Source organism: Microcebus murinus, chromosome 18 (assembly GCF_040939455.1).
Source record: "Microcebus murinus isolate Inina chromosome 18, M.murinus_Inina_mat1.0, whole genome shotgun sequence".
Classification (NCBI taxonomy): Eukaryota; Metazoa; Chordata; class Mammalia; order Primates; family Cheirogaleidae; genus Microcebus; species Microcebus murinus.
Genome location: NC_134121.1, coordinates 24,101,012 through 24,127,791, shown reverse-complemented (window position 1 = coordinate 24,127,791; position 26,780 = coordinate 24,101,012). Strand labels below are relative to the sequence as shown.

The window sequence follows — 26,780 nt, the reverse complement described above, 5'->3', positions numbered from 1 at the left end:
ACTAACATTTCCAAACCAGACTCATGGAAGATTTTATTAGGAAGAATAACCAGATCCCATTAATCCTAGCACTCCAGGAGGCTGGGGCGGGAGGACTGCTTAAAGCTCAAAAAGTTCTGACCAGCAAGAGCAAAGACCCTATGTCTACTAAAAATACAAAAATCAGCCAGGTGTCATGGCACACACCTGTAAGTCCCAGCTACTTGGGAGGCTGAGGCAGGAAGATCGCTTGAACCCAAGAGTTTGAGGTTGCAGTGAGCTACGATGACGTCACGGCACTCTACCCAGGGTGACAGAGTGAAACTCTGTCTCAAAAATAACCAGAACCCATAGAGAAACCAAAGTTTTTATGCTGAAAAGGGACCAAGATTAGTGCCTCAAATTTATACACATTAATCTGACAGTGGCAGATACAAGGCTTCATTTCTAGAGTCATGACTATATTACCTCAAAACAGGACAGGTTTGATTGGCTACACCTACACTATTAGATGTTAGCTACCCAATTTTTCTTATACATGTCATATACCTATGACATATTATATCATATACCTATATGTCATATACCTAATATGTCATATACTTATGACATATTAACTTGAGGAACTGGTGACTACATCAAGCCTATTATTCTGGGATCCAGGGTCTCAAAATACAGAGTTCAGACACACAGATGAAAATACTTTGTAGTGAGAAGATAAAGTTTAATAGGGGACAGTATATATCTATGATTTATAAATAGATGACCTTCCAGAAGTACTATAGGAAATGCAAAGGAATTACTACAAACCCAAAGATCATACAAAGAATATCTTAAAAATTTGTTCTTAAACATCTAGGTTCTTTTTTTCTTTTTTGAGATGGGGTCTCATTGTATTGCCCAGATGGGTCTCAAATTGTTGGCCTCAAGCCGTCCTCCTGCCTCAGCTTCCCAAGTAGCTGAAACATCCAGGTTTTAAGAATCAGATATGCTCAGTGGCAAGTGATTTGAGAAGTAGATATATAAAAAGAAATTCACGGCCCAGGTTCTAAGAAAAGAACAAAAACTCAAGAGTGAAAAGATACCACCAATTTGAAAACAACTTCAAAACTGACACTCGAGACAGGAATGTTATTAAAAAAAAAAAAAAACGGGGGGTGGGGAGAAGACATCAGATCTTATTAATGGTGGAAAAGACATACAACTAGACCAGGTGTGGTGGCTCACGCCTGTAATCCTAACACTCTGGGGAGGCCAAGGCGGGAGGACTGCTTGAGCTCAGGAGTTTGAGACCAGCCTCAGCAAAAGCGAGATCCTGTCTCTACTATAAATAGAAAGAAATTAGTCAAACAACTAAAAATAGAAAAAACTAGCTGGGCACGGTGGCATGTTACTGTATTCCCAGCTACCCAGGAGGCTGAGGCAGGAGGATCACTTGAGCCCAGGAGTTCGAGGTTGCTGTGAGCTAGGCTGACACCACGGAACTCTAGCCCAGGCAACAGAGTGAGATTCTTTCTCAAAAACAAACAAACAAACAAACAAACAAACAAACAAACAAAAGACATACAACCAACCTAAACAGCAGCCTAAAGATTTAAAAATGCAGCTAAATCTATTAAAAAGGGTAGGGAAAAACCATTAACACAATAGTTTTATTAAAAATAATTTAATAGGCCGGGCACAATGGCTCACGCCTGTAATCCTAGCACTCTGGGAGGCCGAGGTGGGCGGATTGCTCCAGGTCAGGAGTTCAAAACCAGTCTGAGCAAGAGCGAGACCCCGTCTCTACTATAAATAGAAAGAAATTAATTGGCCAACTAATATATATAGAGAAAAAATTAGCCGGGCATGGTGGCGCATGCCTGTAGTCCCAGCTACTTGGGAGGCTGGGGCAGAAGGATTACTTGAGCACAGGAGATTGAGGTTGCTGTGAGCTAGGGTGACCCCAGAGCACTCATTCTAGCCTGGGCAACGAGACTCTGTCTCAAAAAAAAAAAAAAAAAAAAATTAAATTTAATAGCTTTCTTAAGATCAACATCTTTAAACAGTCTATAAGACCCCACATTACGTGGCCATGGCCATCTGCTTTAGCCTCCTCTCATGCCACTCTCCCTACTCTCTCTACTCAGCTACCCTGGCCTCATATTCCAGATGTATAATATTCTTTTTATCTAGAATCACCGATCTACTCATCCTCCCTTTCCTCATTTGACTCCTATACTCATCTTTCAAATCTCAGTTTATTTTTTCAGATAAGCCTTCCCTGACCATCACTATTCCCATACCCAATACCTCAAATGAGAGCTGGTTTCCCTGCTTTATGCACTCATAGTTTCCCTATACTTTTCTTTCCCAGCTTATTTTATGTTTATATGACTATGTCTCTCCCCCTAAACACTAAGCTTCATAAAGGCAGGGCCTTCATCATTTTGCTCACCATTATATCCCATAGGGCTTAGTATAGTACCTGGGACATCGCATGCTAAGGAAACAGGAAGTCTCCCACCCCGACCCCAAAGTACAGATCCAGACCTTGTTAGTGCACAAAAAGATGCTTAGAAAAGGGGATGTGTGGAAAAGGAAGATTACTAATTCAAAAGTTTAGGCTGTAACAAAAAAACAAAACCAAGAAAACTGATAAAAGGTATCCTGCCTTATCAATCTACTAAAAACACATGCCTGAAAATATTCCTAATAAAAGTTATAATTCAGGTGTCTTTTGAGGGGTTTCTCCAGCTACTAACCATGGATCAAAAATGGAAGAGGAATAAGGTGAAGGGAGGAGACATTCTGCTTCTCATTTGGCCCTGGGGAACACTTTTAGAAGGAACTCCAATTTGGAAATCTTTCCATGATGTGTTTCAATCCACTGGGATGCATTTAGAAGTCAAGAGTTGCGACTACAGAATTCCAAAATTGGTAGGATTGATGGCATAAGAAACCCCTGGGATCCTGCTAGGATGAACAACTATAGAAAGGCAAAAGTTTTATTCTAATAAGCTATAGTGCTTGTTCAAAATCCATAGTAAATTCAAAAATGGATTACCAGAAATAAGAACTGGAGAGAAAATAAGGCATTATATTAAACCTCCTATAAAGAAAATAAAGATGTTTTAAATGGTGCATAATGATAACAAAAAAGCAAAAAGAGACAACAGGAAAAATCTAGGGACTAAAGGTGCAACCATAATAAGCTTCTAAAATTTGCTAATTGCTTGGGGAGTTTCAGAAGCCATTCTTCAAGAAAAGAACAATCTGCATAGATAGTATGCTATATTATTGAGTTTTAAGGTTACAATTAATAGTTCTAATCTCTTGTCATGAATTGCTTGGTACCTTAGAGAAGTATAAACCATGACATATTTATTTTTCTTCTATCAGCTCCTTCTGCTAATAAAGTTTCTGCAAGTTACTTGTAAAATTAATTTTAGATCTAAAGTATAAAATATTCTGAACCAGGCCGGGCGCTGTGGCTCATGCCTGTAATCCTAGCTCTTGGGAGGCCGAGGCGGGCGGATTGCTCAAGGTCAGGAGTTCAAAACCAGCCTGAGCAAGAGCGAGACCCCGTCTCTACTATAAATAGAAAGAAATTAATTGGCCAACTGATATATATATAAAAAAATTAGCCGGGCATGGTGGCGCATGCCTGTAGTCCCAGCTACCCGGGAGGCTGAGGCAGAAGGATCACTCGAGCCCAGGAGTTTGAGGTTGCTGTGAGCTAGGCTGACGCCACGGCACTCACTCTAGCCTGGGCAACAAAGCGAGACTCTGTCTCAAAAAAAAAAAAAAAATATTCTGAACCACCACCAACTTTTTCCACAGACAGTGCTGGGATTTTGGTTTAGTTTATAAGTCACTACAAATGTCATAATTAGGTCAGGCATTTATTTGATTGTACTAACTTTTGGGCTGTAGTACTATGGTATTTTTGTGCATCTCAATATACCCCTTAAACTTTAAAAAATTAAATATATTGGGGTTGGGAGTAGAGATATAACTTTGGAAGTGCTGAAAGAGCATGAATTCCAATAGAAGCCTCCTGACTACAGCTGAACAGATCCAGGATCCAAACTGAATGAGATACCTATATCTGAAATGGTACAGAGAATACAGACAGAGTTTTGCATAGGATTTAAGATTTTAACTTCTACTAATTAATGTCATGGAGCAGCACTCACTCTAGCCTGGGCAACAAAGTGAGACTCTGTCTCAAAAAAAAAAAAGAAAGACTCTGAGGGCCGGCCTGAGCAAGAGCGAGACACTGTCTCTACTAAAAATAGAAAAAATTAGCCAGGCATGGCGGCATGTGCCTGTAGTCTCAGCTACTTTGGGAAGCTGAGGCAGAAGGATAGCTTCAGTCCAGGACTTTGAGGTTGCTGTGAGGGAAAAAAACCAAAAAAACAAGGACTTTGACAGTAGATTTTACAAGCACAGTTTTTGTTTTGTTTTGTTTCTTTGCTCTGTCGCCCTGGGTAGAGTGCAAAGGCATCATCATAGCTAGCTCACTGCAGCCTCAAATTCCTGGGTTCACTCAAACGATCCTCCTGCCTCAGCCTCCTGAATAACCGGGATTACAAGCACACACCATCACACTCAGCTAAGTTTTTCTATTTTTGGTAAAGAGGCTGGTCTTGAACTCCTCACCTAAAGCAATCCTCCGTTTCTACCTCCCAGAGTCATAGGATTATAGGCATGAGCAACTGTGCCCGGCCACAAGCAAAGTTTTATAGTGCTGGTGTTATATACCAGTGTCTAGGGCACTTCTTAGAATCCTGTGTGATAATAGAGTAAGATTATGTTTAATTTGAGATAAGAAATATATTGAAGTTAGTAATATAGGGTCTTGGGGAGTTAACTTAAAATGAAGCACTTCCTTAATTCACCTTAGTGTCTTTGAGAGTAACACTGAGACATTTCATGAAAATCTTGGGGGGCTGAAATGGCCAACTTACTGGTCCCCGATACACTCCAAGGGTTGAAAAAGTCTTCCAAAATTACAAGCAGGAATTTTATGTAACCCTCTGATGTTTCTATGAGTTGCTGTTGAACCCACTGAGTGGAAAGGAATATAATTATCGGAGAAACAATTGTTCAGGGAGAATTATTACAATATCTCTCTCACAACATGTTTTTAGAAAAGTTCAGTAATATTTATCAAAGCCAATGTCACAATAAGACAGCAGTAGGGTTTAGGAACGATGAAGGCAGAACATTGGTGAGAAAGATGAAGAAAAAGGTCAAGTTTTCTTCTTCTTGTTGGTTCATTCTCCCTTCCCACTTGAACCCTGAAAGGCCTAGAGAACTATTAAGGTGGTTCAGGAGAAAAGAAGTAGGGAATTGGTGGGGGGGAAGAGTCAGACCAGGATATTTTAAAAGGCCCTGAAGATCCCAAGAGCTATGTCCAGGGCAAGTGACCAGACAAGTATCTGGAATAGGAATTTGCTAAGAATAACATGCATACACTAGGAATATTCTCTGTTCTCTCTCATAGAGTACTTCCTAAGCAGTAATAGAACTATTAGGTAAATTCAGGATCTCAGCTTCTAGAATGAACTATCACAGCTTGATTTACAAGTCAGGACTGCCTAGATATGGAAATATAAATTACACTTCAATCCCACAAGATTGTTAAGATATAAAATTAAAACTGTGATTTTACAACTCAAGTAACAAAGTCACCTAATTCAAGCCAAGTTTAAAATATAAGCAACTGCAAAAATGAAGTCTTTTTACCACTCCCTAAAACAAGGAAAAAACATAAATGAAGCATCTTTAAGTGTATATCCTATCTAAATTGGTAAGATGTGATTTAAAACTTCATAAGATAAGAGGTAGAAATCTTAGGAAAGAAAAAAACAAAAAGAAAATTTCAAGAGAAAAATGCAGTGACAAATTTTTCCAACTACATTTAAAAAAAAAAATCTAGTATTTTCATTCTACATTCTCTCTAAAAGTAGTCACAAATGAACAAAAACCAACCAAATTCCTGTTTCTGTCTAGATTAATATTCAAGTTTACATGCCAAAGAATAAACAGAAGCATGCTGTCTAGAGTAGGCAGATACCAGGCTAGTCAGAACATTTAGGGATTAGTTCTGGTATATATTTGAAAATGTACAATATATAGATTCTGCTCAAAGGGTCAAATTTCTGAAACTATCATATGAGAAACATATTTCAAATACAAAATAAAGTTATGAATACATTGCCTCAAAGATTTAAATAAGGGGAAGGAAAAGATGGGGAAAAGGCCCTCTCTTATTTGAGGATAATTACTTAGAGAAGATGAGATACTGTGAAGCACCTGCCGCCTCACCTAGCACATAGCAAGTATACCATAAATGTGAGTCTCCATCCCTCCTTCGATGAGGTAGGAAAATTAAGACCAACTGCAGAAGTTATAGAGACTCTCATTCAAAACACAAGAAATTGTTAATGGAGATAAGCAACAATGAACACAATTGCCTTACAAAGCAGTGAGTTCTCCCAAGTCTCCTAAATCATGAAAAAAAAAAAAAAGCAGTGAGTTCCCTGACTTGGAGGTATTCAAGCCAAGGCTTAAGGATTCTCTGCCAGGGATGCTACAGAAATTAATTCCTGACTTGTGTTTGAGTTTGGACCAACTGACCTCTAAGGTTCCTTCTAACTCTTTATAATATCGAGGTGATCATTTGGGAAATGATCACTGCAATTTTTCCTCTTTCCTCAAGTATATCACTTAATGAAACTGATAGGTTATCTTACCTATGAGATTCTTGCTCTCCTTTCATTTTCTCTACTTTTGATAACATATCATCAACTTTAAATGTTTTCCTGGAAGAAACAGATAAACAAAATAATCACTTCTCAACTGGGAAAAAAAAACCAAATTACACTTTATTGTCACTATTATAGGCAAGATGGAAATCAGATTGATTATTTTTAGTAAGATAAATTATGGATGGTTAGCCATACAATGAATACTATGAAGACAGTATATGTTATAATACAGCAGATAAGACTTCAAGCCCCATCTCAAATACTAACTTTTTCATGAGACCATTTGTAATTATTCCCAAATCAGAGTGATTTCTCTTTACCCATGGCACATGGTCTACATTTATTATGATATTTGGTCTTCTACATGTGAAATTTGTGTAAATATTTTATTTCTCCTATTAGATTATAAGCTCCTGAAGGGCAGTGATTGCTTTTCTTCAAGGAAAGCCATGTAGTGTTTGCATAGTGTCCTACACTTGGGCAGGTATTCAAGCATTTGCTGAATTGAGCCAAACAAATGTAAATTGTATGTATTTTGAAACACATTTCTATTAAGCAACCCAAAAAATATATACTAGCAACATCACATAAAAAAATGGATACTCTACAAAATGTATCTGAAGTTCACAAGACATCCTCCAAGATTATTAGCAAAACCTAAAGTTAAATGATATATATGTATCATATTAAAGAGATGGTTGTTGATATCATGAAAAAATTCTGAAGGCAACATACCCATCATATCATAATAAAATTATTAGCTTTTAACTTAATAAGTTTAAGATAAAAAAGTAATTTTTCCACAATAGAAACTTAAATTAAGTATAATCACCCAAAGCAATTATAGGATTAATAGATTGTAAAACAAGCCTCATCTTAGTTCTTAAGGTAGTCTATATGTCCCCTACAGATAGAGGCTAAAAATCTAGATTCATGTAATTTAATTAGAAACAAATGTTTCTCTTTATACACATATTCTCTTCAAAGTTAGGACTTGAAAAGCTTAATATATTCCACATTAATTTACTACTTTATAATGCTTGAATGCAGATACTAGAAATTATGAATATGCTCATTCCTCAAAAAGAACTATTGTACTCAACTACTGTAAAAAAATTAACAGTAGAGAAATATTAAGGTAAATATATTACAATAAATCACTGATAAGAAGAGTAGAATTGATACAATCTGTATCTCAGGTAAATAAGAACAGCCTCGATTAACCAAAGATCTTCTCTCTCTTCTTTGTTTTTTTTGAGACAGAGTCTCACTCTGTTGCCTGGGCTAGAGTGCCGTGGCATCAGCCTAGCTCACAGCAACCTCAAACTCCTGGGCTCAAGCGATCCTTCTGCCTCAGCCTCCCAAGTAGCTGGGACTACAGGCATGCGTCACCATGCCCGGCCAATTTTTTCTATATATTTTTAGTTGGCCAATTAATTTCTTTCTATTTTTAGTAGAGACAGGGTCTCGCTCTTGCTCAGGGTGGTTTCGAACTCCTGACTTTGAGCAATCCTCCCGCCTTGGCCTCCCACAGTGCTAGGATTACAGGCGTGAGCCACCACGCCCGGCCTAACCAAAGCTCTTAAGGGGGAAAAAACGCTTCTCTCTTTACCTTTAGAGTTACTAGAAAACTTCAATATTAAAGTTTCATCCAATAGAACATAGTAAAAAGTGCTTTAAGAAGGATGGCAATATATTTTCAATCTCCACAGATAAGAGAGAAGAAAGAAGAAAAATGTAGTACTCTTTTAGGCTACTTACAAGAAAGTACTGAAAGTTACTATTGAGGAGGGTTGTGAAGTTACTGGAAACTTTTAAGAATAATATGTTTATCTTTATGTAATGATTAAGAAGAAATTCTGTCTGTAGAAAGAAAGGTAAAACTTTTAAGTCTCAAGGTTCATCTCTTCCAATATTATGAAGCTGTATATAGAAAAGTGAATAGGAAAATAAAATATTAACAACCATTTGAAAAAGATCATAAAAGTGGCCCTGCCTTCTTTAGGAATAAACAAAAACAAACCACATAAGGAACTATACAAAAGCAGCTCCTCCTCCACCACTAAGTATTTCTGTTCTTTAGAAAGGTAATGCTACTTTAGCTCAGATTTAATAAGGTAAATAGTTATCAAAAAGTAGAATATTTTAAAAATTCAAGAAATTTCAGGAAATTTTCTTGGGAGGGTTCAGAAACAGCTCAAATGACATCTAGTAAAATGGATTCCATAAAATGTGCCCTTCTCCTTACCTATATTTCTACTTTGTCAGAGTTGTTGTGTTAGCCTTTAGAATTTGAACATCTCTATGAAGTGAGACTAAAGTACAAGATGAGTTTAACAAATATACCAGAATTAGTACGAGAATTGAGAGTATGACTTCAAAAGGAGTGACGTCCTTATTCCAACAATACATATTATGTTGTTGTAATATTAAAAAAAGGAGTTCCAAAAATGTCTTGAGAAAAGATCACAATCATTGAACTAAGTTTGCCACCTCCAAAGTTGCCTTCACCTACTTTGAAGACAGCATTAATTTGAAGATATAAGTTGACTCTAATTTCTTAAAATTAGTCTTAATGTCTTATATATAAAGTCAGGCATATAACAAGAGAATTAAGTGATTCCAATGCATTTTTGTAGGAAATTAAGTGGGACTTAAATGCTTTTTGGCTAGCAAAATACTTCCAAATTCCCCAAAGACAATTTTTTTTTTTAAACCTCAAGGGTAATAATTAAGAAAATCAGTTTCTACTGTCAGGCCTTTTAAACTATCTTCACCCAATGGCAGACAACAGAAACATATCCCACAATGGGACATATTATCTAATAAACAAACATGACAGGAAAATGATGAACTTAGATTTTAAATGTGTATTATTTTTTCCATTTGTAGATTAACTCAAACTTATTTTAAAATAACTTAATCACTTTTAAAATTAAAACCAAGCACCATCCTAGATGACTCAATTGACCTTCCATATTAAAAATACTTTAATGAAAAAAAAAGTTAACTTAATTAAATTTGAGTTTTATAGAATAAATCAAGGGTCAGCGCTCTATGGATCAAGGGCCAAATCTGGCCTCCTGCCTACTTTTGTACAACTCATGAGCTAAAAACAATTTTTTAGATAAATATTAGCAATTGATTTGATGATGGAGAACACTAACTTTGAACTCCAATTAAGCAAAATGTTATCTGCCTCCTCCCCCAAAAAGAATTCTACATTTCTCATTAGTAGGCCTGTACTACAAAATGTTGTATTTTGTATTGAATTTCATCAAAAATTTGCGGACATATTTGTTTCTTTTTATATTAAATACCTACATAATATCTTTGATTTTGCTTCCTGGCCACAAATCCTAAAATATTTACTCTCCGGTACCTTACAGAAAAAGTATGCTGGGCCGGGCGCTGTGGCTCACGCCTGTAATCCTAGCTCTTGGGAGGCCGAGGCGGGCGGATTGCTCAAGGTCAGGAGTTCAAAACCAGCCTGAGCAAGAGCGAGACCCCGTCTCTACTATAAATAGAAAGAAATTAATTGGCCAACTGATATATATAGAAAAAATTAGCCGGGCATGGTGGCGCATGCCTGTAGTCCCAGCTACTCGGGAGGCTGAGGCAGAAGGATCACTCGAGCCCAGGAGTTTGAGGTTGCTGTGAGCTAGGCTGACGCCACGGCACTCACTCTAGCCTGGGCAACAAAGCGAGACTCTGTCTCAAAAAAAAAAATAAAAAAAAAATAGGCCGGGCGCTGTGGCTCACGCCTGTAATCCTAGCTCTTGGGAGGCCGAGGCGGGCGGATTGCTCAAGGTCAGGAGTTCAAAACCAGCCTGAGCGAGACCCTGTCTCTACTATAAATAGAAAGAAATTAATTGGCCAACTGATATATATATAAAAAAATTAGCCGGGCATGGTGGCGCATGCCTGTAGTCCCAGCTACTCGGGAGGCTGAGGCTGGAGGATCGCTTGAGCCCAGGAGTTTGAGGTTGCTGTGAGCTAGGCTGACGCCACGGCACTCACTCTAGCCTGGACAACAAAGCGAGACTCTGTCTCAAAAAAAAAAAAAAAAAAATAAAAAAAAATAAAAAAAAAAAAAATAAAAAAAAAAAAAATAAAAAAAAAAATAAAAAAAAAAAAAGAAAAAGTATGCTGAATGCTGGCATAGATCAAATAATAGACTACACAGGTAAAGAGTTGACAAATCTAATTCTGTTACCTAATTCATCACCTCTCTCTAAGTTATTTGGGTGCTCAACAATTTTCACCTATTAAATGCAGTTCATTCTGTCTCTCTTCAGAAAAATAACCAAAAGACAAATAGTTTTAACATTCCGATCTTTCAAAATACAAGTAGATAGATCTACAAAATTCAACTATGTCTTGCTACAAAAACGTGATGCCATTTAATAACCAGTAGGAGTCTTCCAAAGCTGTGGTCCCCAACCACCAGGCCTCGGACCAACAGCAGTCCCACCAGGCTGCAGAGCTCCCTTACGGTCCACAAAAAAATTGTCTTCTAGGAAACTTAGGAAGGGGGGTGGTGCACAGCAGGTGATGGTGGGTGCACAGCAGTTGGTGAGCAGAGGTTAAACCAGTAAAGCTTCATCTATACAGCTGCTCCCCATCACTGGCATCATTGCCTGAGCTCTGCAACACCCCTCCTGGAAAAATTGTCTTCCATAAAACCGGTACCTGGTGCCAAAAAGGTTGGAGACCACTGTCCCAAGGAGTTTGATTCAAAGTCTTTTAAGATGGCTTAATGGTTTTACTAAGTCAAGATTATAACACCAAATGTCTAACACAAGTTCTCTCCTTTAAATTTAAGCCTGTTCACTTGATATGCTCAATAAATATAATCTTGTACCTAGGACAAGAAACTTGCATTGCATAATTACAGATGGTTAAGCTTTACATGTTACACAGCAAAAAACTTTGTCCCACACCTTCAGACTCCACTTTAAGACCAGTTAAGACTTCCTTGTTTTTTAAGAATATTCATCTCACTGTCTTCCAAAGTATTTCCCCTCCAGGAAGACTACCATCAAAGATATAAACAAGACTTTCTAAACCTATTGTTATAGGAGCTAATCCTTTATTGTTAGACATATAATACTCAAAAATTAACTTTTAAATTTTATGTATCAAAGATGGTTACCCTGAGCCCTTTAGGAAATATTTAAATCCCCAACTTCTACCAAACTTGAAAATAACTAGTGGCACAGAGTAAAACCATGAGTCAGTAAAATTATCTCATTCACTTTACTACTAAATCATTTCTGTTGGAGGGGGAAAAATGCTAGAACAAACTGGGATTTACAAAAATGATACTATTAAAAATCACTTTGTAACTAATACGACCAGTCACTCTTTCACTTGTTTTCATATTTAATTACAAACAGTAATTTAAAACAAAACTTTAACATGGTTTGATCAGTTTGAAATAAGAGTTGTAAAAATGTACCTTTTGATGTTTGTTCTGGAGTTTCGATGAGACATGTAAGTAAGAGTTCTGTGCAAAAATATTGGCTATAAAAAAATTTTTAAAAAATTAAAATTAAATACATATGAAGTTGTAAGAAAGAAATAATATTGATGAATTCTGTTGACTACTTACTGCTATGAGATTCCGAGTTCGAAGAAATCTATAGATCTGTGTTGGTTCTAGGTAACAGGAAACAAAATCCAGACATTATCTAAATATACTTATGACTTTCCTGTCAGGAAAATATCAATTCAGCCCAGCCCCTGTTTTAACCAACATAAACCAATCACCTGTTATGGAAATCATTCACTAATATTTACACTAAAAAAACATGTGCCAGCATGTGCCATAAAATCAAAAGGCATTCAATATATAGTATTCATTCACAAAATTCATCTCCATTTATTTTAAACCTATGGTTCTCTATAATTTTGTTCTTAAACCTTTCTAAAGTAGCTATTGTTATTGGGCAAAACTGAAGGGCAGTAGTTATATTCATTTAATTTAGCTAATTTAAACTATTTATCATCCATCTCCTTTTACAAAGTAGCTGAAATAGGTAGCTGGAGTCAAGATAACTATTTATTGATGCCAAACAAGATGAGAATTTCACTTTTTAATTGGTCACTCAAAAAATGTGTAGAGTAGTCAGCCAAAATGGCATAAAACCGTTTCCCAGACATCCTAATACAGATATGTTGAAAGTCAATATTGAAAGGCATCTGAGGCACAACTGTAGCCAAACTCAATGAATATCTCTAATTATAGTTTAAATTTTTATCTATTTTGCTCAATGTAAATATTACCTCTATATTAATACTACCTCAACATGTATTTTTTACACATTTGACAAATTCTCAAGTCTTTTTAATGCTTAAAATTAGTTAAATCAGTTAAATTTTCAATCAGCTAAAATCTGTTATAAAGAACTTAGGTTAAAGATGAAAAATATACACATATCATACCAGTTACATTAAAGACCTATTAATACCACATTTCTTTAAATAAAGTAGTGACAAACTAAATATGAGTAACTATATTATTGTATTAAAGCATTTAAATGTCTCATAAATGAAGAACAACATTAGAGAAAAATCAAGCTGTTTTGTGACCCAATCTCTTAGTAGAGCTGACGTCTCCAAGAGGGACTCATCAGAAAGCAAATAGTTAAAACTTTCTTGGAGGATTTGTCTTCTCATAACGTTTTGAAAAAATTTTTAAAATTTCCACTTACTCTTCAGTTAGTTTAGTTTTAGTTTCAAATTAAACTAAAAGAAGATGCAAGTAAGTCTGTCACTACTGCCTTTCAGTGGTGACAAAGTTCCATCATATTTCCAATTAAAGCCTCTACAGATTTTTGGAAGTGGATTAGGCAAAATAATGTGAATCTCTGAAACGGCCTCAATATTCATTTCAATAAAAACTGAAATTCCTTGTATTAAATTCCAATTAGAATTTCATGAAGCACTAATGAAGGAGAATGAAGGAAGGATATTAAACAATGTAGTACGTCTTTCCAAGCACAGCTGATACCATGCCCTTAACTATGCCACAATAAAATTGTAAATAAGCACATTTGGCGGTAGAGCCAAGTTTATTCAAGTTTCTGTAAGATACTTAGCTATTAAAGATCACCCAAATTATAACATCCACAAAAAAGCAAAAGGGAAAACAATTCAGATATAATATTGATTAAAGAACAATTAAGATTATTTATAGTCATGATGTTTTTAATAAATTCTATTGTTTCCAGACACCTTACTCCCTTTCCAAATAAGTCCCAGTTTCGTCCTCCAAACTAACCTTAAAAACAGAAATTGACATTAAAAAAAAAAAAATTGCCGGAATAAAGCCAAGTACAAAGAGCAGAATTCCGGGATTGTCTCCAGAGAAGGAAGACGATTGACCGTTGTCTCAGTTTACGTATCCAAAAAATGGGTGGATATATTTGAAAGGTTTAAAGCATCGAAGGTGCCATGCTAACAAGCAGCACCAAGTTAGCGCGAAGGCATTTCAGACTAATGACAATTTCGTCGGTTTTACCGCACTCCTCCCTTCACGGGCTTAATTTTGCACCTCAAAACCTACCACCGAAACCCCTGTACTTCTAGAGTACGTAAGGCATGAAAGAAAACAAGAACTAGTCTTGGGATCTGACTGCATCTCAGATCAACTGTAACCTCTGCATGTAAAAGCCTGCTCTTAACGTGGTGGCCCCAGTGCTGAACCTCTTGTGTAAATCTTCGGGGAGCCGGCAACCTACCCTGGACCCCCTCTTCCACTTCCCCCAAAGGCCCTAGACTTGGATCCCCTCGAGCCGTAATCCCTGAAGGGGGGGACATCCCCTCAATTTCTCCCTCCACTCTCAAACCAACTGGACTCCCGGGGAGGAAGGGGGGTCCAGCAGAGTGTCCCGTCCCCCGATGCTGGAAGAGTGGGTACTGCTGCCCTCAAAGCCTCATACACACTCACTCTCAAAGGCCTGAAGGAAAAGCTCGTGGTCAGCCTGGACGTGCTCCATTTTCGGCTTCTTCACCGGTAACACCGCGGCCCCCGCCGCTGCCGCCGCGGAGGAAGAGGAGGAGGCCGAGTAACTGCCGCCGCCTCCACAGCCCCCGCCGCCGGATTTGCCGCCCGAAGCCGTCGCCGCCGCCACCGCCGCCGAACCCCCGAAGCCGCCTCCCCCGGACCCCGCGCTGGGCCCCGAACCGCCCCCTCCCCCACCGCCGTGCTTCTGAGGCGCCATCGCGGTTCCTGCCTCCTCCCCCCGCCAGCTACCCGCCGGGCGGCCCCGGAGAGTAAGCGCCTGCAATACCAACCGCTCGCCCCAGCAGGCTCCGGCGGACCGAGGGGGGAAGGAGGAGAGAGGGGAGGAGAGGGGAAGGGAAGGGAGGAGGAGAGGAGGGAAGGAGGGAGGAAAAAAAAAGTGTCTCCTCAGAGCCCCGCTCCTCTCCGGAGGCCGCTCACCCTACCCTGGCCTCGCTCCGCCCACTTCCCCCGCCCGGCGCTCTGATTGGCCGGCGGGAGCGCGCGCCGCCCGGCCGCCCAGCCCGTTGGCCCGTGGATTCCCCCGTCAGTCACGCGGAGGTGCTTTTCGCGGAGGCGCGGCTTGGTTGGCCCGTGCGCGCTGCCGATCGCGGGCCCGGCCGCCTCTTTGAACTGAATTCGCGGGAAAATTAGGGGTCGGAGCGGCCTTCCTGCTGGCCCCGGTGCATTGTGGGGAGAGAGGGACCCAGCGAGCGGCTTAGGGAGCCGTTTCTCGCCTTCCGAGCGTCGTCAGCCACCGCCCCCAGGGGGTTACGGGACCCCCTGAAGAGAGGCGGGCCTCTGAGGAACTCGGGGCGAGGGGCCTGTTAAATGATCTATTACAGATCATCGAGTCTCTAACTTCCTGGGAAGGGGCCTGACGGGGGGTTGGTGTGCCCATGATCAGGGTCACTTCTCAGCTGAGGGACCCCCGGGGCGGGAATCGCGTCCCCAGTCCTCTCAACACCACGTGCCCCAAGTCACCCATGGCCGAGTCCTGCCTGGCACCGGCAAGGGTTTGCGGCGGCTGCTGTCGGACGCGACCGCGCTCCACCAAAGGGAGCGATTTATATTGTTGCAGGGAGGGAAACTATTTCCTGTAGGCTTCATGGTCTATACCGAGAGAAGTGGCTTCATCTCAACGTGATGGGAGCAAAGTCCAGATATTTGGATTTTTGGCTCCAGAAACCATAGTAGTGGTCAGAGCGAAAACGATGATTTCTTAGAAGTACTTACACTCTTGAGAATCTATACAGTTTGCGATCGAACTTGAGAGGGAATGCGGTGTTTTGCGGGTCTTGCTTAAAAAGACGCGTAGGCCGAATTCAGTCTTCGGGTACGGGTTAGTCTGGAGTTGAGCTAATATTCCTAAAGATTTGAATTTCGGGTTGGACAAGATGATCTCTAAGAATGTTCATCCAATTCAGATTCTATCCTCTTATACTACATTAAAGTGAAACACTACCTTCAAAACTCCCAATCTATAAACATAGAACCATTTCATACTTCATCTATATAGCATTTTTCAAATGTCTACTTTGAGTTCTCTGTAGTTAACTGCAAAACACTGTTTACACAAGTGTCTTTGTTAAACAAGTTGTTTACAAAACTAATTATCATTGGAATGGTTACTTAAATACCTCAAGTACTGACTTTATCAAAGACTTTGCTACTTTGAGTGAGCCCTACAAATGATGCATTTAATATAAAATTTGGCATTTCAGGAACACATCTGAAATTAAGTATTATATGAAATTAGGTATACATGTTGCTGATTTTTAATAGACAACCGCTATAAGATTCAGATAAAAAGTTCAGAGTGCTTTCTTGTTTATTATACTATTCTCTGTACTCTGTATTTTTTATATCCTCCCACAAAAAGAGGGTTTTTTTTTTTCTTTTTTTAGATTTCTGAAATCAGCCTTCTCTGATTAATGCCACCCCACAGAGGCTTGTGGGTTTTTAGATCTTGGTAAACTGCTTTATAGGGTTAGAAAATGAGGTTTCATCAATTCAGTCAGGGTCTGTAGAATTCACTGACACTAAGCAAATTACAAAATATCAAGTTATAAACAATACTAATTTATTAACAGTAAGTATACCTGGCAAAATGACCAGTCTTTATCATTTGTACAGGTGTTCCCATTTTGGGGACAGAGGGTGCAGATGAAGAAAAAGGTACAAAGAAAAAAAAGCTAGTGATGGATTATCACAAATCTTTGATAAACAGAGAAATGGAGCTAAGGGAGTTGAGATGTTTTTAGAGGTTATTTCTTTTAAGAACACGTTGGTAGCATTCTCAGCTTGGGCATGGGCATATGCATAGTTTTATGTACGGTAGCTAACTAGCACTGGTCAGGAGAATCAAAGCCAACCATGCTATGGGAGAGGCATAGTAACAATTTTTCACTTTGGGATTGTCTTTTGTCTAGAATGTATATAGAATGCTAAAAAAAAAATAATGCCTCAGATAAATTAGAATTAACTGAAAGGTTATCTTAGTGACATTACCATTTTCCTAATCAGAGAGATAATATGTTTAGAGAGATCATCTCAGGGTTGGTGCCTTTGTGACTAGCTTATTTTGTGTTATTTCTAAATTTGGGGTGACAATTGTTTTTGAGATTTGTTATGCCAATTCACTGTCAATGACTTGTATATATGTAACTCCTTTACCTCACACTGAATTTAAACTGCTTTCCTAGAGGTTTGTTTTTGCCTTGCCTTCATGTCAAATCTGGAATGGAACTGTAAACTCCTAAAAGCAAAGGCTGTTGTCTTTTTTTTTTTTTCCCTAGCACAGGACTAGATATGTATATAAGGAAAGAATGATAGCAATTGTTTGAATACTTTAAAGTTATCATTATGTTTTTATGAGTATAAAAGCTTTTTCATAATGATCCTGTGACGCTGGCATTATTTCCATTTTACAGCTGACAAAATAGGCTTAGAGAAGTTAAATGACTTCCTCATTTAGTGGCAGAGTTGTGACATAAACACAATTTTTCTAACTCCAATTTCTATGCTCTTTTGCAATAATAATACAGTCATCCTTAATAATGTACCACAAGCTGTTTTTAAGTTCGTTTGTCCTAAGGGCCACCTAGCTTCTCTTACAAAAAAAAAACATTTTGTACTCCTATAATCCACTCTTTCACTAGTACCCTTACTTCGCCTTATATAGACTTACCTGTTGGGATTATTAACATTTTTTAGACTCTCTTGGCAGTCTAGTGATGTCTATGAACCCCTTTTTAAAAAATGTATAAATATAAAATGTATCAGATTATAAAGGAAACCAATTATAATAAAATACTGTTACTAAAATAACAAAAAACTAAAAAGTTGTGATGTAGTACTATAAGTTCTTTACAAATGTACTAAATAATAAATGAGATCTAGCAGCTGGTCAGTCGGATAACTATCAAAATTTCAAAGTAATAATGAGGATAAATAATATTTTGAGATACCTACAAGAACTGTAATGTGATATGGAAATATCTGTAATGTGATATGAAAATGTCTCTTGGTAACAAAGCCACAGGCACTGCTAACACTAATGTGATTTGTCACCTAAAAGGAAAAGCTAAATTGCAGCTAGAGGTTAGTGTAAATAAAGATGTAATTGTTTTTCTCATCCAAGTTCACAGACTCCCTGAATCCTTTTTAAGAACCTCTGCGTTACGCCAACAAGTCTTTTTTTTTATTTTTCTTTCTTTCTACTTTAAGCTCTTCGAGGCATGAATGATGGATGATTTAGAACTGAGGTGTCTATCACTGTGACTGGTGTAGAATAGGGGCTCATCCAATGAGTCTTAGTGAATAAGGAGGGACACCAATGCACAAATATAAATTGTGACAATAATGATTGAGTGCTTACTATGTGCCAGGCAATATTTTAAGTTTTTAACATTTTTAACTCATTCAATACTCATAGTGAGGCAAACACTATTATCTCCATTTCATTGATAAGGAAACAACAGTAAGTGACTTGCACAAGCTGGGATTCTAACCCAGACAGTCTGTCTCCTGAGGCCTCACTCTTGACCATCATGCCACAAAACTAGAGAGTTTTAGAGATATAAGATATTGCCCATGTCATTTCTGGGTCAAGAAAGATCAGTAAATATTGCCTTTGATGTGCTGGAATGAGTAATTATCAGTATAAATGCAATAGCAAAAAAAATAACTGAGATATCAAGTCTCCTTTTTACTTGTATAATGTCTTTCTATCCTTTGTCCACCCTTATCACCTTAAGATTAAGGGCTGAGACTATTAAAATAAGCCAACAAATGCTATATCAGGAAAAAAATATGGTTTGTCATGCTTTGAGGAAACTAAAAAGTTGTATTTACTGATAAATTGAGTGAAATAGAATCAAATGTGATTTTTTTAAAAAGAAGAATGGCCTCCTAGATAAAAATAGTAATGACTTGCCTAATAAAAGGTAGTGTGAAGGAACAGTTTCAACAGTCCTATTTGAATCTGAAAACCAAAAGTTTACTTGTTTTCGTTTCCTTTGTCTAGGAAAGAAAACCATGAGAACCATGAAACATTCACTGTGTATTATGGGGTTTTCATAATAAACCACTGATTTGTATGTTTATCTAGGGTTAACAAGATATAATAGGAATGGTAGTAAGCCATAGTTAGAACTCCTGGGACAAGAAGAAACTTGACACTAATAACCTGAGGGAAAAAAAAACACCTGAGCCATATTGAAAATATCTAAACCAGAATTTTGGGAAGCCTATGTCTGAAGACAACTATTATTAATATGATCATTTTTCAAACTGAAACAAGTTGTTTTATGTTTAACTTTAAAGAAAAGTGAAGTGAGCTGATATTTATCGAGCAAACTATCCATACACTAATTATAAAGAGTAATGATGGTTACTATGGTTAACCCCTCAGACACCTGTAACTGAATCTCACAGAGAGTTTGTAAGGGAGAAAGCTGAGATTTAAATCTGGTTGTAGGAGATTCAAAATCCCATGTTTTCCAGTACAATAGAGGTATCCAAGCTGTCTTCCTGGAAGCCCCCAGAGTTTCAGGAAGATGAAGCTGCAATATGGTGGGCTCTGCATCCCCATTTATTTTCAATCAGAGCTGTTCTACTTTTATCTGTTACATAATTTGTTTGAATGGTCCTACTTGCTAAAAAAAAATTTTTTTTAACTGCTCCATGATACTATGTTGCCTTCCTAAGTCTGACAAAGACAAACGATGGGCTAAAATGGCACTAATAGTGTATTCTGGGATATACTCACGTCAAAACTTGACAGCATTCATAACAAACCAGGCAGTGACTCATGCCTGTGATCCTAGCACTATGGGAGGCCAAGTGGGAGGATCACTTGAGGCCAGGAGTACAAGATCTACAAAAAATTAAAAAATAATTAGCTGATGTGCTAGCATGCCTGTAGTCCCAGCTACTTGGAAGGCTGAAGCAGGAGGATCACTTGAGCCCAGGAGTTTGAGGTTGCAGGGAGCTATGGTGACTCCACTGTCCTCATACCTGGGTGACAGAGTGAGACTCTGTCTCAAAAACAATAAAAAATAAAAAAAAAACACAAACTAATATAAGAGTAATGAAGATTACTTTGTTTCATGGCAATGAAATATAGATGAAAAAGATCATTCTGTATATATTTAATGCATACCCTGACCAGAAAAAAATTTTAGTCTTGCTGTTAATACCTCTAATTTTGTGTGAACTTACTGTTTCCAAAATAAATATTTTCTTCACTTTCTAGGGAAAAAAGAACATTATTATGTTGCTATGCTTCATAAATCATGCCAACATAACTAGGTATTATAACCACTTCTATAATACAACTATAGGCTGCATTTCCATTTAAAGTTTATAAATTGTCTGGGCGCAGTGGCTCATGCCTATAATCATAGCATTCTGGGAGGCTGAGGCGAGTGGATTGCTTGAGGTCAGGAGTTCAAAACCAGCCTGAGCAAGAGCGAGACCCCGTCTCTACTATAAATAGAAAGAAATTAATTGGCCAACTAATATATATAGAAAAAATTAGCCAGGCATGGTGGCGCATGCCTATAGTCTCAACTACTTGGGAGGCTGAGGCAGCAGGATTGCTTGAGCCCAGGAGTTTGAGGTTGCTGTGAGCTAGGCTGACGCCATGGCACTCACTCTAGCCTGGGCAACAAAGTGAGACTCTGTCTCAAAAAAAATAAATAAATAAAGTTTATAAATTCACCTTCATTTCATAATTGCTAATTTATCACTGTTAAGTGGGACAAATTAAGAGATACCGGCCTTTATTTTTAGCTAGTTATTATTACAAATATTGTTCTTATTTTAATAATGTGCTTTTTGTTTGAAGGAAACATTTAGCAATTATTATTTAGGAGTTAATTTGTTATATGGGAACAAATTTTATAGCTAGAGGAAACTTAGAGAGAATCCAGCTTAAGCCTCTTTTTATTTTTTTTTTTAATTTCGGCATATTATGGGGGTACAGATTTTAAGGTTTCAATAAATGCCCATTTCCCTCCCTCCCCCCACAAGTCTGAGTCTCCAGCATGACCATCCCCCAGATGGTGCACATCTCACTCATTATATATGTATATACCCGCCCCCTCCCCCCAAGCCTCTTATTATACACCTGAGGAAACTGAGTGCCAGAGTTTAATTTCCCAGGATCACACAGGGAGTTAAGTATATGTTGAGAGAGAATTTGTAGGGCTGAATGTTTACAGAAAAACTGTCTCTTCACTTACACACTCAGTGTTCTTTAGGATGATTCATGTACTTCAAACAAAAAACTTCATCCACCTTCCCCTATTTGGGATTTTATTTCTCCTTGCACACTATTCATCAGAACCAGTTCCTGGGGAAATGTTGCTATTATTCCTGGTTGAACTACCTTTTTCCCCCTTCATACTCATGGCTTCCTATCTCTTTGTAATCTATAGGAAGGAGTTCCCTCTGATCCTGTAGAAATTGGAAATTTGTTATGCATCCATTGAAAGGCATTGTCACTCCATAGTCCCTGAAATTATCATCACTCTAGTTTAATTTCTAGCCTGGAAGATTCTAACAATAACTAATTCATATGACTAATTTGAGAAAGTTGCTACCTTCATGGTTGAACTGAATAAGAGAGGTGTCCTGAAGAGACCACAGAATGATTTAGCAGCTGTTTTTGATACAACAATACAGAGCTTATGTGTTGCCACTGGTTTAGTTTGTACTCTATGTGCCTGGAAAAAATTCCTTGAGATTATAAAAACATTGAACAATAGAATTCAGAATTCTGTAACTGCTTTCTATCATAGAGGTACTGTAAAAAGGGAATGATTGGAGGAGTAGGACTTCTTTATATCAAGATAAATTAAGTTTCTATACTTTTTGTGGTTTGGGATCTAATTAACACACGAAGACCAACGAATTTTAATTTGGTTAAAAAGAGTTCTCTTAATAGAAGAGAAATATTTCTGGCTCTATTTCTATTCTACAAATCTATTTTTTCCTCAAGTTCCACTTTGCAACAAGCTTAAGTGAAAGAACATTGTACTATGAATCAAGACTTGAATTGGTCATTAATTCACAGTGAGACTTTCAGAAAGTTAACTTCTCTATGTCTCAGTTTTCTTAAATATAAAGTGAAGGTTTGTTTTAGCCCAATGACTCTTGATTGTAACAGAATCCTTAGAAGTTGCGGGTGGCTCATGTTTAATTTGGAAAATCATTGTCAAACATTATAATTTTACTTTTGCAAAGCAAAAAAATGTTATTTGTAGTTATTACACTATAATCACTGAAAATAAAAGTTCTTTGTCAGTGGACATATGAAGACAAGGATATCAGTGTTCTTAAGGCACATCTCCTTAGAAAGGATAGGCAAGGATTTCTGGGATAGAGCAATAGGATTTTTTTAAAAATTAAAACTAGACATGGAGAAAAAAATCAAGAAACATTAATCTAGGTTATTATTAAAGTTATCTCAGTTCTTTAATTCCAAGAAAATCACAGAAATCGCTTTCCAGTGTACTACACCAAAATTAAATTCATATTAATGTTATTTTTCTATAAATTATAAATTTTATAAAGGTTGGGTTTCATTTTTTATTCCTAAATGACCCACAAACAAAAAGCAAATGGTGTCATCTTTCTTCCAATGAGGCAAAAAGGGGTTACAAATTCAGCTCAAAACATGTCAAATGATACAGAAGAGTGCCCAGCAAGATGAACTACACAATATTTAGGAAGGGAAATAAAAAGTAAAGTTTATATTGCACTTACCATGTAAGAATTGAAAAGTTCTCTCTTTTTTTTTTTTCTGAGACAGTCTCACTCTTTGCCCAGGGTAGAGTCCCATGGCGTCAGCCTAGCTCACAGCAACCTAAAACTCCTGGGTTTAAGCGATTCTCCTGCCTCAGCCTCCCAAGTAGCTGGGACTACAGGCATGCGCCACCATGTCCGGCTCATTTTTTCTATATATATTTTAGTTGGCCAATTAATTTCTATTTTTAGTAGAAACAGGGGTCTCACTCTTGCTCAGGCTGGTTTTGAATTCCTGACCTTGAGCGATTCTCCCGCCTGGGCCTCCCAGAGTGCTGGGATTACAAGCATGAGCCACCACGCCCAGCCAGTTCTCTTTTATAAATTAACAAATATATCTGAAAATGGTAGGGAGAAAAAAAGCCTGTAGAATTTCTGTTTTTGAGAATTTGTTCAGATTTTTTTTTAGGACCCTAAAACTGATCAATTACTTTTAGTGTCCCATGGATGTTTAAATAATATGTATACTTTCTGTTGGGTATAAAGTTAATAATGTATGTCTATCTATCCTACCTATCCATCTGTCATCCAGAATAACACATTACATTTAGTCCTCATATCTCCTTAGCCTTCTCTGGTCTGACAATTTCTCAGATTTTACTTGTTTTTGAACAATTTTGAAGAATTTCCATTGACAGTTTTAAAGAGTACTGATTAGGTATTTTGTAGAATGTCCCTCAATTTGGATTTCTCTGATGTTTTTCTTTTTTGTTGTTTTTTGCTTTTTTTGTTGTTGTTTGTTTGTTTTTGTTTTTTGGGAGGATTTGGAGGGGGGTTGTTTTTGTTTTGTTTGTTCTGTCATGTCATTGATGTTTTTCTAATGGTTAGAGTGGGGTATGGGTTTGGTGGTAGAAGATCACAGAAGTGCCATTCTCATCATATCCAGGGAACATGCTGGCCCCCTGATTGTCATTGATGATGTTAATCTTAAACACCTGGCCAAGGTAGTGTTTTTCAGGCTTCTCCACTATGAAGTTACTTTTTCCACCCCTTTCCATACTGTACTCTGTGGAATTAAGTCCTTGAGTCTAGCACCACACCTGAGGTGTGGTGATGGTGGTCATCGTGGTGAATTAAGCTCCACCACCTTGATAGGGGAGTATCTGTGTAAATAATTTGGAATTCTTCTGTAAAGGAGATTTTTCTCCTCTCCTCATTTCTGTTTTTATCCAATCATTTATTTATATCAGTATGGATTCATGGATATTTATTTTTATACTTCAGGCTAGGTTCCAATACTACATTATTTATTTTCTTGTTCAAATTGTTCCTGATTTGGCCATTGGGAGATCTTTATTTATTTTTTTTTTTGAGACAGAGTCTCACTTTGTTGCCCAGGCTAGAGTGAGTCCCATGGCATCAGCCTGGCTCACAGCAACCTCAAACTCCTGGGCTCAAGCAATCCTGCTGCCTCAGCCTCCCAAGTAGCTGAACTACAGGCATGCGCCACCATGCCCGGCTAATTTTTTCTACATATATATATTCGTTGGCCAATTAATTTCTTTCTATTTAAAATAGAGACGGGGTCTCGCTCTTGCTCAGGCTAGTTTCAAACTCCTGACCTCGAGCAATCCGCCCACCTCGGCCTCCCAGAGTGCTAGGATTACAGGCGTGAGCCACCGCGCCGGGCCATGGGAGATCTTTAAATTAGCTCCTGTGTCCCTTTGACATGCCTCCATTATTGTAGGTTTTTGTGGGTTTTTTTTTTTTTTTAGCACATTCTTACTTTCTAACTTTCTAGTACTACAACATGTGCTAGCCTCATCTTGTATATTCCCTACTCCAGTCCTAGAGCAGCCGTTTCTTCAAGGAACCCTGGTTCCTTTTATTGGAGAATGGTATTATAAACCAAAATATGTGTGCTGGGTATGCTCATTGCTTTTGGGGTATCATTGGTTCTAGGGCCTCTCAGAGGACAGAACTAAGATACAGATATATACTAACCCATATATACACACAAATCTATAATGATTTCTGTAAATATCCATCTCTATATTAAGCTAACCATTAGTTCATATTGAGGTCTCCTACTCTAATCCAATGGCCTCTTTTCTTTTTTAGAGACAGGGTCTCACTATGTTGCCCAGGCTGGCCCTGTAGTCTTGTGCTCAAGGGATCCTCCTGCCTCAGCCTTCCAGGTACTATAGGAGTGCACTACCATGCCCAGCTATGGCCTTTTGTTTATTATTAATATAATTATTCATGTATTTGGAGAAGCAGCTGGCGTTTTCGAGGTCTCAGAGGCCCCCTCGGACCCCCTGAAACCTTTCCTTCCTGTGTCGCGGAGCTATGCAGCATCCCAGCGTGAACCCTCACCTGTCCTCCAGCCCGAACATTCCTCTCTCAGCCTCAAGGACCTAGTGCTGCCCTCTCCCTACGACCCCTTTGGCCAGACAGTCACCATGAAGTTCAATCCCCTTGTGACTTCGGACCCCAAAGCAAAAACCGCAAACGCCACTTCAATGCCCCCTCGCACGTGCGCAGGAAGATCAGGTCGTCCCCGCTATCCAGGGAGCTGCGGCAGAAGTACAATGTCTGCTCCATGCCCATCAGCAGGGACGACGAAGTCCAGGGGGTTCGAGGACACTACAAAGGTCAGCAAATGGGCAAGGTAGTCCAGGTGTACAGAAAGAAATATGTCATCTACATTGAGCGGGTGCAGCGTGAGAAGGCTAATGGCACAACCGTTCACGTGGGCATTCACCCAAGCAAGGTGGTTATCACCAAGCTAAAACTGGCCGAAGATCGGAAAAAAATTCTTGAACGCAAAGCCAAGTCTCGACAAATTGGAAAAGAGAAAGGCAAATACAAGGAAGAACTTATTGAGAAAATGCAGGAATGAATATAATCTTTGTGCAACCATGGTTTAACTATAGATTTTTAGCCTAGTGTGTGTTTCTTTGGAACTGTTCAAAAATATCTCTGGAACATTCCATTTCCCTCCTGTTTTGTTGTTGACCTGTGGCTCTCTGTAAGTCTACTATTGCGATTTTTTTTTCAGTAATTGCATTAAATCTATTTTATTTTTTAATTTTAGCGTATTATGGGGGTACAAGTGTTAAGGTTACATATATTGCCCATGCCTCCCTCCCCCCTCGAGTAAGAGCTTCAAGCGTGTCCATCCCCCAATACTATTGTGATTTTGATTAATAATTTTATGAGTAAAAATTGGAAATGTTTCCAAAAATATATATATATAATTATTTATGTATTTAACAAGCATCACCACATTTTAGTGAGAAAGAACTAATTTCATTTTCCCAGGAACCTTGAAACATTAGGGAGGAGGAAGATGACAACCAAATCCCTGAGGAAAAGGAAAGGTGGCACTACTCATTGACCCTCCCATAAAATGCTGGTGAAAAAAGGATATGGGGGTAGCAAATGAATTGAAGGTCTACTTATCAGTTATGCCTCCTCTTTACTGGTAGAGCTCATTCTCTGGACAGGAAACTTACTTAAAGGTGAGCCCACATCATCAGGGTGTGTTTCAAGTTTCTCACTTTAAGGGCTCCTGGAAAATTGTAATATAAATTATATTTTTATGCTTCTAGTTATGTTGCTTATGTAATCAATTAAAGCAGAAGCTGGGTGTGGTGGCACACACCTGTAGTCCCAGCTATTCAGGAGGCTGAGATAGGAGAACCCTTTCAGGCAAGAGTTTGAGACCAACCTGGGAAACACAGAGAGATCCTGTCTCAAGAAAAATTAAAGCAGAATTC

General features: G+C 38.3%; 1 protein-coding gene and 1 pseudogene across 3 annotated transcripts in view; one reads left to right on the top strand and one right to left on the bottom strand.

Moving 5' to 3' along the window:
• The window catches only part of SUZ12 (SUZ12 polycomb repressive complex 2 subunit), a 43,993-nt gene extending 28,782 nt beyond the window's left edge, over positions 1–15,211 (bottom strand). The window contains exons 1-5 of one of the 3 annotated variants that reach the window (XM_075994339.1): positions 15,039–15,209; positions 14,692–14,778; positions 12,352–12,398; positions 12,199–12,263; positions 6,723–6,791 (exon numbers count right to left, since the gene is read on the bottom strand). In XM_075994339.1, the coding sequence (XP_075850454.1) occupies positions 6,723–6,791; positions 12,199–12,263; positions 12,352–12,398; positions 14,692–14,740 (230 nt within the window). In that variant the 5' untranslated portion in view covers positions 14,741–14,778; positions 15,039–15,209. Of the gene's footprint in view, positions 1–6,722; positions 6,792–12,198; positions 12,264–12,351; positions 12,399–14,691 lie in introns of all 3 variants that reach the window. The other 2 variants (XM_075994337.1, XM_075994338.1) reach the window with 2 other exon arrangements.
• A 10,249-nt stretch (positions 15,212–25,460) lies between these two features.
• On the top strand, positions 25,461–26,030 carry LOC105856735 (ribosomal protein uL24-like pseudogene; annotated as a pseudogene).
• The last annotated feature ends 750 nt before the right edge of the window (positions 26,031–26,780 follow it).